At 35.6% G+C, this 12,570-nt stretch overlaps 1 protein-coding gene across 3 annotated transcripts in view; it reads right to left on the reverse strand.

Annotated features, from left to right (window-relative positions):
* The window catches only part of PTGER3 (prostaglandin E receptor 3), a 203,774-nt gene that overhangs the window by 116,613 nt on the left and 74,591 nt on the right, over window positions 1-12,570 (reverse strand). The window contains exons 3-4 of one of the 3 annotated variants that reach the window (XM_050804749.1): window positions 9,117-9,208; window positions 5,677-6,598 (exon numbers count right to left, since the gene is read on the reverse strand). The exons of 1 other annotated variant lie outside the window; for it this stretch is intronic. In XM_050804749.1, coding sequence (XP_050660706.1) covers window positions 6,592-6,598; window positions 9,117-9,208 — 99 coding nt within the window. In that variant the 3' untranslated portion in view covers window positions 5,677-6,591. Of the gene's footprint in view, window positions 1-5,676; window positions 6,599-9,116; window positions 9,209-12,570 lie in introns of those variants that run through there. One more of the 3 variants, XM_050804739.1, reaches the window with a different exon arrangement.

Below are 12,570 nucleotides of genomic sequence, written 5' to 3' on the forward strand. Positions count from 1 at the left end.
AAAAATCAGAGCCTTGCAGGGACTAGGTTGTAGAAAGCTCTGTGGACTAAGTTTGGTTGTTTTAACTTTATCCTGAAACTCACAGGAAAATATTAAAGATGTTTAAAAAAGAAAATAAAACAGATTTTCATTTTGTTAACAAAATATAACTCTGGCAGCAGGTGTGGAAAATGGATGGAGGGGCCAAGATCAGAATCAAGACACCTGTTACTGAAGCAATGCAGATGGGAAATGGTGGAGACCTAGATGTAGACCATGCCAGCGAAAACGGAGGGGCAAAATTGAGAAATACTTGTAGAACTAATGGAACTTACAGGATGATTAGATACAGAGAAAGGAGATTAACTCAATCTTGTATTTTTCTTACTTTTTCAAAAGTTTCTTTAAGACTATATACTATCTTTTCCCCATTCCCTCTATACTTAGTATGACATTTAGCTAATTTTACTTGAATACCTGTGTCTTATTCTTTACCAGCAGCATCTTCCTCCCACCACCACAACAAGCAGCAAGTGTTTATGGAGCACCTCTTACTAAATTATCCTTTGTCCAGTTTTGTGACAAATTTACCTTCCTCTCTGCTTTACTTTTGCTTTATCCTGTAGTTTTCATTGTTCTGTGGTTTAGTGTGTATTTTCTTCTGCTCTTCCAGGACCATAGGATTTCAGAGCTTGTTACTTAAGTTCTCAGGTTTTTCATATGCACTTGGAATTTATTTTTTGCTACTTTCTCAAAGTAATGCTCCATAAATATTTCTTATGTAATTCCAATGCATCCAAAGAGATTTAGCATTTGCGTTTTAGGTTAAATCAATAAACTGATTAAAACCATAATTAGAAATCACCAACTTTTATCTGGAAATAAACTGAAAACTGTCATTCATTTACTAAGGCCCTGGTGTACTTATTTCTGTAAAGAGAAAACTATACTTTGCTCAAAGAAGTAATAAAATATGTTCTCCTGTTCTCATGTGTGCAAATTATGTTTATTTTATTTTACAGGCTATATATCTTCTGCAATACCTTCATCTGCCTGTAGGTGTAAAGTTAAAATTCAGCTCCTCTGCCAAGGTAAGAAATTAGATAACTGGCTAAAATAAGTTATTTCAGTGTATACTGCTCAGGTGATGGGTGCACCAAAATCTCACGAATCACCACTAAAGAACTTACTCATGTAACCAAATAACACTTGATCCCCCAAAACCTATAGAAATGAAAAATTCTAAAAAATGAATATAAAGAAAGAAGTTATTCAATATGCAGGCTTGTATTTATCTATTTTTTCCATTGTTTACATTTTGCTCTTTATTTCTTCTTAAAAAAAAAAACAGAGTACATGCACAGAACGTGCAGGTTTGTTACATAGGTGTACATGTGCCATGGTGATTTGCTGCACCTATTGACCTGTCCTCTGAGTTCCCTCCCCTCACCGCCGACTCCCCAACAGTCCCTGGTGTATGTTGTTCCCCTCTCTGTGTCCATGTGTTCTCAATGTTCAGCTCCCACTTACAAGTGAGAACATGTGGTGTTTGGTTTTCTGTTCCTATGAGTGAAAACACGTGGTGTTTGGTTTTCTGTTCCTGTGTTAGTTTGCTGAGGATGATAGCTTCCAGCTTCATTCATGTCCCTGCAAAGCACATGATCTCATTCCCTTTTGTGACTGCATAGTATTCCGTGGTGTATATGTACCACATTTTCTTTATCCAGTCTATCACTGATGGGCATTTGTGTTGGTTCCATGTCTTTGCTATTTTAAATAGTGCTGCAATAATCATACATGTTCATGTGTCTTTATAGTAGAATGATTTTTATTTTGGGGGGTATATACCCAGTCATAGGATTACTGGGACAAGTGGTATTTCTGGTTCTAGATCCTTGAGGAATCTCTATACTGTCTTCCACAATGATTGAACTAATTTACAGTTTTTCTTAACAGCAGTCATGCCATGTTAAAAAAAATACAGCTGTTTTCTTCAAGAAGTCTAAAAAAAGACTTCCTTGTACTACTTAAATTTAAAGACTGACCAAAATGGCATAATATCAAAAAAGAAATGTAAATAGAGAATCAGCTGCCAACTAAATGCCACCATTACTCACAGTGTAATATCACCTACTTGTCTTAGGCATCATTCATTTATATTACAGTCTGGTCCACTGAGACTATTCATCACATTTTTATTGAGCAATTTCTATGTGCTTAGTACTGACTGTGCTAGACTCTATAGGTTCTCTGTAGGTGCTTTAAGTCCTGGCCACAATAGCTTACAATGTGTTTGAGTATTTAAATAAAAATACAGAAGTTTTTAAAAATATTTATTGTACACACTCTTTTAAAGTAAAAAAAATTCAGATAATGAAAATAAAGCTGTAGAAAATCTAGGATGAGCCTAGAAATATTTTGAATTAATAAGATCGTAAAAGCCTGTATTAATAAAAAATATGAGGACAGATATTTTTAAGATGACAGTTAAACACTTCTGTAGTCATAACTAAAAATATAATGAGAAGTATATATTTTATACAGATCCTTAAGATACCTGCATAGTGACAATTATCTTAAGAACAGATTTCTTTGAAATGTGCTTCCAAGTACTAAGGATGTTGAAAAGCTTTTTCTCTTAGTTCATCTGATTTCCTTATAACTTTTATTTTATTATGTTTAATTTTTGAAAATTATTATAGATACTAAAAACACAGACCCAAGCTAACACTGCCTGAATTTTCATATATTCTGTGGATATATTTTATTATGTAAAAGATAATGACTCTACTTTTCTCTTCCCTCCTTGGGAGAACTTAGATAAATTACCTTCTGACGGAAGCCAAAGCCCTTCTAAACACAATATTCTCTGTTCTCTTACCTATTCCTGGCTAATAGATCTTGGCATGGCTTGGCATGCCTCTTTACATTACCCCGGTCCAACCTCTCTTGGGAACAGCACAGCTGAGTTTTTTTTTAATTTGTTTGTTTTATTTTACGCTGGGTTGCACTGATGCTGAATGAAAGCACTAATGCTGCAAAACGATGGGGGCTGGAGTAGGCAGCAGTTCATTTCTTCCAATGCAAAAGCTGTAAGTTTTAAAGTACATGGAATATATTATATGTATAGTCAGGACTCAGGTCTACATAGCTCACTTAAAGCATATTAATGTTGTATGTTTGTTTCACGTATGTATCCCACAGAGCTTTACAGTAGTTACTACAATTACAATAAAACTGTAGATCAAGCATCAGTTCTTCACAAGTAACTTTTTTGGGGGGCAAAGTTCTTAAGGATCTTACTTTATTTTGAGGGTTAGTTCTATCTTCATTATAACCTTGTTACATAATGATGAGAATTTGTGTTTATTGAAAATGAAGATGACGGTACTTGTTAAAAACCAAGTTGGTGTTAAAAACCAAGTCTGGGTTGCTGAATTACAACCCAGAGTATTTGAGTACACATGTAGCATGACATTATTTTCAATGAATTTAGTACACAATGGATACATTTGTGCAGATTGTAAACAAAAATGTCCTCTGTACCTGCTCAGTTTTGCTATGAAACTAAAACTACTCTAAAAATTAAAGTCTATTTTTTAAAGTATCTCATATATACATATATATACTGATATGTATATATAGATATATAGTTTCTCTACATTAGATTTTAAACTAATTGGACAAAGATAATTTCTCATTGTATGAGAAATATTTTTGCCAAATAGTCATTATTTTTCTAACTTTTCTAATTATTTTATTAGTTATTACTCGAACCAAAAAAACCTTTAATAAACATGTTATATAAAACTTCATGTGGGCTGGGTATGGTGGCTCACACCTGTAATCCCAGCACTTTGGGGGGTTGAGGTGAGTGGATCACTTAAGGTTAGGGGTTTGAGACCAGCCTGGCCAACATGGTGAAACCCCATCTCTACTAAAAATACAAAAATTAGCTGGGAGTGGTGGTGGGTGCCTGTAATCCCAGCTACTCAGGAGGCTGAGGCAGGAGAATTGCTTGAACTAGGGAGACCAAGGTTGCAGTGACCCGAGATCACGCCATTACACTCCAGCCTGGGCTACAGAGTAAGACTCTGTCTTAAACAGACAAACAAAAAACACTTCTTGTGATTATTCTCCCTGGATGTAGATATTTTTAAACCAGGAAAGTTTAACGTGAAATGACAACAACCAATAACATGAACAATAACATAAAAACAAAAAGCTATCATGTTCACTTATGTTAATCTTGTACATGTTACCTTTGCTGACAATTTACTTAATTAGTAACATCTTTCTAGGGTCAAACACTACACTAGTGCCAAGAGACCTATGGAAAAAATTAAGAAACGAGTCCTGTCCACCATGAATTACAGTTTTATCACATGGAAAGAGACATACACAACGGAAATATTTAAGGAATAGTACAATACAATAGTCAAAATGGGTACTACGTAGCTTCAAAGTTGCAGACAGAGGTAAGGAAAAAACAAAAATACTTAAAGTATTCAAGGCCTGAGGATAAGGTGAGATCTGAACATGTGGGAGGTGGGTAGGTTTTGCATGGACAAAAATTATCATGACATCTTATAAACAAGTATAGCATCCAAAGGATGGTTGGAGTTGATTCCGTTCATGACATTTAAACCCACACAGTCAGGAAGCCAGTTTGTAGTTGAAACTGAGATTCATATTAAATAGGTAGAAATAAGTCTGAGTAAAGAATCAATCATAGTAAATACTTTCTGAGGATCTATCGTGCAATACTCATTTTATGCACGTTATTACAATTACCCTACAGGTAAGTACTATTATCTTCAATTTATAGATTAATTTACTGAGATGCAATGAAACTAATTAAGTTTCTCAGAGTCACAGAGCTTGTGAGTGGCACAGCCAGATTTAAATCCAAGTTTGATTCCAAAACTCATATTTCTGTTACCACATCACTTTGTCTCGTAAACAGAATATAATTGCAGCAAATCTTTCATTCCATTGTGCTGTAAGAAGGAACAGTACACCTGGAATTTTAAAAACTTGAACCTGAATTTGAATTCTTACTTATATTAGTTATGAAAAATTGGTGAAGCCCTCTATAAACTGTACCATCTTTTGTAAAAATAAAACAGTGAATAGATGACAGCTAGTCACACAGATGAATGAGGAACAGACAGAGGTAACAGAAGAATGGAAATTCTTCCGATGTTGGCAAATACTATGTACTCAGTAAAATTCACTGAATTTAAACTTAAGTAAAGGGATTGTGTAGAGCATCAGCTTTATGCTAGTTAAGACGATTTTAAGTATAGATTTGGAAGAAAGTAGTTATGGTTTTTATAGCTAATTCACAACTGGTTCTGCTGTTTAAGAAGGACTCTACAATTGAGTCATTATAGTTGGCAGAAATGATATGTAGTCACAGCATATGATCCTATGGCAAAACTTCTGAGACCATATTTTCATCACTTCCCAAGATGTCGTATAGGTGAAGTATGGCCCTTAGCATGGTACCTACAGAGGAGACACTCAGTAAATATGTGGTGAATTAAGTAAACGAGGGGACAGAAGAAAGGGAGGAAGAGAAAAAAAAGGACAAGAAGAAGAAAGGCTGCTTGAATTTAAAAGCAGGTAAGCATATCATTTGAAAACTATTAGATGACTCAAGTGTATCTTTTAAAAGTCCACAAAGTTTTTTAATTTAATACAGACAAAATAGATTCTTTTGTTTTATAAAAATGTTACAAAATTTGTTATTCAACAACTATGTTATTTATTAATTTTGCCTTTGTATATGCTGCCAGCAAAGAAATACTAAGAAATCCTGACTTGATCGTGGTGAATCAGAAGGCATGCCTGGAATTTTTATCACTCTAACTGTGCAGCTAATCATCCAACCTCAAATTTGTTTTTTATGACACTTCAAGGATGCCCTTAGCTGCATCACTCCTTTGTCGTCAAAAGCTTAGAAATAACAATTAATCAGATTCCTGAGTTACTAAATGACACACAACCAGAATTGAAACTCAGAAACTTTTAGTTCCGTGCTAAGCCCACAAGGACACAACATCTGTAAAACATTAATCATAATTGGGCACAAATATTTTTGTCACTATTTCCTCCTGCCCTCATTTGCTTTTATATCTCATTAAGTTCATATTCTATTAATTGAATTATTGCTCTCAATATGTTGACTTTTCACCATCGTAAACTTATACTGATTTTTCAAACTCATATTGTAAAATCAAGCTGTCATGAAACGTAAAGATGTCCACTTCGGTTAAGATTCATGTAAAGGTTTGAAGCTGGAGAAAATTCGTGGAACACAGGTCTTTCTTTTCATCACTTTTCCTCCAATCATCATCTGTGAAGTTCTTCCCAACTTCTTAAATGTATATTCAAAATGCCATTCAAGAAACCAATCTAATATTCGGAGGCATGGATAATAATAATAAAGTTGATCTCCATGGATATTACCAACAAAACAATCATTAAAATAAACAGATAAAAATGAAGAAATAATCCAAATCAAAATATAATTCTCCTTGTCAGGTGGGAAGAAATACGCAAATTCAGGGAAGCAGGAATTGCAATAAAATGTCCGACTCCGTTCTTTCATTGTCTGTTAGAATAGAGAGAGAAAGATGCAATAAGCACGGATGGGGATTTTTTTTTTTTTATAACTTTGTGTATGGTGTGAGGAGTAAAATATAAGTAATAAATTTGCTTGCTTTAACATTTAAAACATTCTCATTTGAAGTAATTACATGTGTTTTATTTTTTAAAAAGCAATTGTAGGCACAATAAGTGGTCAAATAATCTTGTTGTAAAAATAAGTTTCAATTAGTATATAACTCTAGTCTAAAAAGAAATAAAGAAGAATACAAGCTGAAAGAGCCAGGAAATAGAATATTTTCCTATCAAAACATCAAAGTAGGCCAGACGCAGTGGCTCATGCCTGTAATCCCAGCAGTTTGGGAGGCCGAGGTGAATGGATCATGAGGTCAAGAGACCAAGACTATCCTGGTCAACATGGTGAAACCCCATCTCTACTAATAAAAAAATTAGCTCGGCGTGGTGGCGTGTGCCTGTAGTCCTAGCTACTTGGGAGGCTGAGGCAGGAGATTTGCTTGAATCTGGGAGGCAGAGGTTGCAGTGAGCCAAGATCATGCCACTGCACTCCAGCCTGGTGACAGAGAGAGACTCCGTCTCAAAAAAAAAAAAAAAAATTAAAGTATTCTGTTCATTTTTTTTTAAGATACTACACAGTGCCAATTAGAGTAAAGCAAATTTTATCACACATGATCGATGAAATTTTAAATCTCTCTATTTTAGCAAACAGTCTGATTACATGTATCTTTAAAGAATATTAAATATTACATATTGATTATTCCATAAAGTCTCCTTATGGTAAAATATATATACATAAGCAGTTTTTTAAAACCTCTGCCTTTCAGTACTTGGGTAATGATAGAGTAATATTTTCATCAGTGTGGCAAATTTGACCACAAAATTGACCATATGGTTAAGTAAACTATAGTGTATTATTTAGATAGGCTATTATATAAATATTAAAATGGCTTCACAAATAATTTGCAAATAGTCTGAGAAATGCTTATTTTATGCTAAACAAAATGAGAACAAGATTAAAAAATGTATATCATAATATTAACATAAATGTGTAAAACAAAATTTAAGAACTGTAGGAAAAAAAGTATAGAAAAACATATACTAACATGATACTTAATTTTTACTGGCTAGTGAGACTAAAGTTTAGTAAGCTGCTTTTCTTTCTAATTTTCATCATTTTCCAAAGTTTCCATAGAGAACAGGGCTTATTTTTATAACTGAGCAAAAGTATAATAAGATTTACTTTAAAAAATCAAAAATGGAGTTAGAGTGAACCTACCAAAAAAGAGATGGAAACAAGGTGTCTCTCTCCATTTCCCTTCATTTGTTTTCTAGGGGAATCTGTATTAATAGCAAAACAGCACCCAGTGTGCACATATGTATATGTGTGTGTGTGTGTGTGTGTGTGTGTGTGTGTGTTATATACATATAGATAGATAGATGATAGATAGATAGATAGATGATAGATAGATAGATAGATAGATGATTGATAGATAGATGTGGGGAAGGATATAGGATTATAAATGTGAGTTGAGTAAAAATTGTATTGGACTCCTGCTTTTAAAGCTATTTTCTAGAATCAACCAGCTTGTTCTTATCTTCTAAGTGGCACACTATATATCTCTATTGAAAAAACACATTCATCTCTTCCTCTGAAAAACAGGAGATTATCTCTCAGTTCCCTCAACCATGGGAGGATAAATGTCTAAAGAAACGGAGCTGCTTGAATGTTCATATCCATTATAACAACTTGTACTGACCAAAGGAGTTACTGTACCTGACATTACCCAGAGAATAAAATAAAATGAGCACGCTTTTTCACTAAAATGAAGAGTTCAACCCATTTTATCGATAAGTCAAGTGTGCTATCTCTGCAAAAATAAACCTTTCCACAGTCTTTCTTAAAAAGAAAAAAAAAAAAAATCACACAATGCTATAATACCCAGCAGACTTTCCACTCAATTGGCCACTAATAGAAATATTAAAAAGAGGTGCTTGAGGGAGGAAGCTAAAGCTCGAAATTTGATACGTGACATTTGGGATTAAGTTCTTCTGCCTTTTAGAGTATTCATTCATTGAAGTACATGTTTTATTCAAAATAGATCTAATCAAAAGTTCAACTAAGAGTGTGCTAGCCATATGAGCCATATGGCGAACACGCTGGATTCTGATACCTAATTAAAATAGGAGTAGCTTAGCCTTAACATACTCCTGGAAACTGTCCTTACTATGAAAAAATCAGTGACTTGCAGATTCTTTCATGGCAAGAGACTTGATCAGTCACAAGATCAGACTCGAGTCAGTTTCAAAAACCTCTTGGTTGGAGGAAACTTAAGTAGAGTTTTAAAAACAACAATTCCTCTAAGGAATCTAGTACTCTTAATCAGACGTATACGTTTAATTTGCATTTTAATTCTCAGAGATACTCTGCCTTTGTAGCATGAACTCAGATTAGAACTGAGAGATGGGAGGAGGCTATGCTGTAAATCCCGGCAGTTTCTAAATCTCACCTTTCCAAATGGTCACTCCACATCAAGGTTGAGGAACACTGGCAGGGTAAGGAGGTGGAGCTGGATGCATAGTTGTTTGTGTGGTACCTGATCTGTGAACAGACAGAGGATTTCACAGCACACTTCTTTGAGTATTTTGAAAGAAAAGCAAAACCAAAAGGTGCATATCAAAGTCACTTTGGCTATGATGAATAAGGATGTTTTAGATATTACCTTCCTAGGACCATCTCATTTCTACTTCCAAGCTTTGACTCACACTTATTTCCTCCGACACTTAGACATCAAATACCACTTGTGAGCCGAGACCATGTCTGATATGACTGGGGAAGTTATCACAGCACTTGTTAAACACTGAGTAAGAACTCATTGACCTCAAGTGACTGGTGAAGAGAAATCTAATTCAACCACCCTCCAGCTGATTATTTTTCGTGATTTCCCATTGCTCTGGGATAAAGACTAGAATTCTTAACATGACATCAAGGGCTGTTTTATCTGGCCTCAGGACACAACTTCAGCCTCTTTTCAAACTTTTTGCCTTTTTCGTCTTCTGTGCTCAGGCTATACCAGCCATCTTCGAATATTAAGAACAGTGTCATCCTCCTTTATACCTCAGGGCCTTTGTACTTGCACTTTCTTCTGCCTGGAGTATGCTTCCATTTCTTCATCACCTGGCTAACTTCTACTCATCTGATAGATCTCAACTTGGAGAATCACTTCCTTGGAGAACATCCTGTTGACTAGGACTGGTCCCCCACTATACGACATCTACTATTATTTTTCTTTCAGGAACTGGTGTTATATGAAACGTATAGTTATGTGTGTGATTATTTATTGAATATGTGTCATTGTACCTAAGCTATAAGCTTCATGAGAGCAGGAACCATGCCTGGTTTTGCTTACCACTGAGTCTCCAGCAGCTACCACAGTGCCTGGCACAGAAATCATGGTGGATAGGCATTTGTGGCCTGAACGGACAATGCTGCACAGCCAGTCCCGAGGCCCATCCCTCAACAGCATTCTCCATGTTACACATCTCCTAAATTCATTGGATGTTACAGCCAAAAAAGGATTCCTTTTTTTTTTTAAATAAATTTCTCAGTAATTGTCTTTAAGAAAAAGACAGAATAAAATGAATTCCTCATAAAAATGTGTTACAAGAGAAAGGAGAAAAAAATAAAATCCAATGTTTCTTTAGTCTTTTTAAATTGGCTTCCTAAGGTTTTATTTTCTCTCTCAAAAATTTAATTAAGATTATCTTAAGCAACATGGCCATCTTAAGTGGCATGGCCTTATACAAGCTGTCCAGACAGACATATAGTTTTCCAATTCTTAACTGTGTTAAGCTAATGGATGATTTCTGTTTTAGGCAGGCAGTGCTGTGTGAAGAATCATAAAATGCCATGTCTTCTTTGCAGCAGAAGTTACACTTTGACCAATACCTATGCCACAGCAAACAGAAAATGTTTAGTGGCAATTCGCACAGAGATTTTATGGTTCTGGAAGACTGGTCAGACTTTGAAGAGAAAGGAAAACAAGTTTTTGGGTTTTTTAACATTTTTTTTCTGCAAGACTTTCAAAGCCCCCGTTGTACTCCTATGTGAGAAGATTCTCCATCTGCTAAGGAACGATCTGGTTAGGATAAGTTCTCACCTTAGCTGACTACTAGGTTCCTCTTCCTGCTTTTATGCTGCTTGTTTCTTATTTAGAGCCCTGCTTTAACTAAGGAAATGCCCTTGGGCTTGCATTATTTGTTGGCTAAACTTTAGAAGCAGACTACAGCTGTAGGAATTTCGATATCACATACCTGTACAATGCAAATAGCAGGAGATTACATTAAAAAAAAAAAAAAACCTAAAAGAAGAAGCACTGCAAGGTAATTTGTCAAGAGCCAAGAGTTCTGAAGCATATGTTTCCCTAGAGGCATTGTCTGTGGAGCACAGAGGATTTTTAGGGCTCTGAAACTAATCTACAATTCCATAATAGTGGACATGTCATTATACATTTTTCCAAACCCAGTGAACCCTAATGGAAACTATGGACTTTGGGTAATAATGCTGTGTCACTGTAGATTCATCAACTGCAATAAATATACCACTCTGGTAGGGGACATTGATAATGGAGGAAGCTATGCATATGTGGCGACAGGGGGTCTGTGAAAAATCTCTGTAATTCTCAATTCTGCTATGGACTGCTCCAAAAAATCAATTCCATTTTTAAAAATTGTTGTGTATTGGAGATTATATATGATTTGATCTACTAATAGCCTTGTTACTACTGTTTCTGACCCAAGTTTTCCTTCTCCTTAACATGTCCTTCATATTGTTTCCAAGGCAAATCTTGGCAAATCATAAATATCTTTGAAAGTTTCCCATTTCTAAAAGATAAAGACTACCATATGCCAGGTGATGCCAAACCCCTTTGCCTTTAATTTCGTTTCATGCTTAAATCCTTTAGTACCCTGATCTTCGTTCACACCAAATATGGCCTGACCTGAAAGTATAAGAATGAGCAGGTACTAATGAGCCTCTCTTAGACATATCAGCTCTTGCAGCCATAAAGATTTTCCTTCATGCTGCCTAGGATCTTCCTGCCTGAAATAAATCTTGTTCTTGTTCCAACTAAACTTACGGCTCTGCTGCGCTCTTCCCAAATTTCCAAGTATATAAGATATCCAGTCTGCCAGCAAAGTTTATCCTCCCTCTGGATGTGAGAGCCCAAAGATTTCAATTTAGACAGCTTTACTTACTAAACTGTGTTACAGGATATTTTAAAATAATTCAGTTAAGGTGGTGCAGACTATTTATCAGTGTACTTGGAGGAAGGGTCAGTGTTGATCTTCCAATTTGAATTTAACTCTTGGGCTAAATTGTTTTCCTATGGCAATTCTGAAAGATGATTGATGTGTGAATGCAGATGCCACAGACACTAAATGGAGACTACACAAGCATAGCTCATTTGTTTGGCCTTCTGCTATGGCTCATTTGTAGACTCTGTGGCTGTTTATGGTTTAGCTGAGGATGCCTGATGCCTGTATTCACAGAGCCATGTTGCCTCTGTGGGCTGAACACTATGCTAGTTTGTCTGCATCATTCCTTCCAGAATGACCCAGCTGTACCACAGGGTTATAGCTACTTTCCATCATGTCGTTAATAGTTATCTCTGCTCACCCACACCAGCTCACTAATTTATCCCCATCCACACTGCTTGATCCTGAATAACTGAGGACTATGATGGTCTGTGCTGTCACCTTCAGAATTTCAAGGCCAGATTTGTAACATGGCATAAAGCTAGCTAGATTTTGAAGGAACAAAGAGAAAACTATCCTAGAATTCCCTCTCTTCACCTCTGATTAATTGAGTCCTTGTTACAGGTCATCCCGCTCCCATAGCTATCCCCTCCCTCTTCCAACTTCCTGACCACTGGCTCCTTTCCATCCACTTTCAGATATGTGGAG

This window comes from Macaca thibetana, chromosome 1 (assembly GCF_024542745.1).
Source record: "Macaca thibetana thibetana isolate TM-01 chromosome 1, ASM2454274v1, whole genome shotgun sequence".
In the NCBI taxonomy this organism is placed as follows: domain Eukaryota; kingdom Metazoa; phylum Chordata; class Mammalia; order Primates; family Cercopithecidae; genus Macaca; species Macaca thibetana.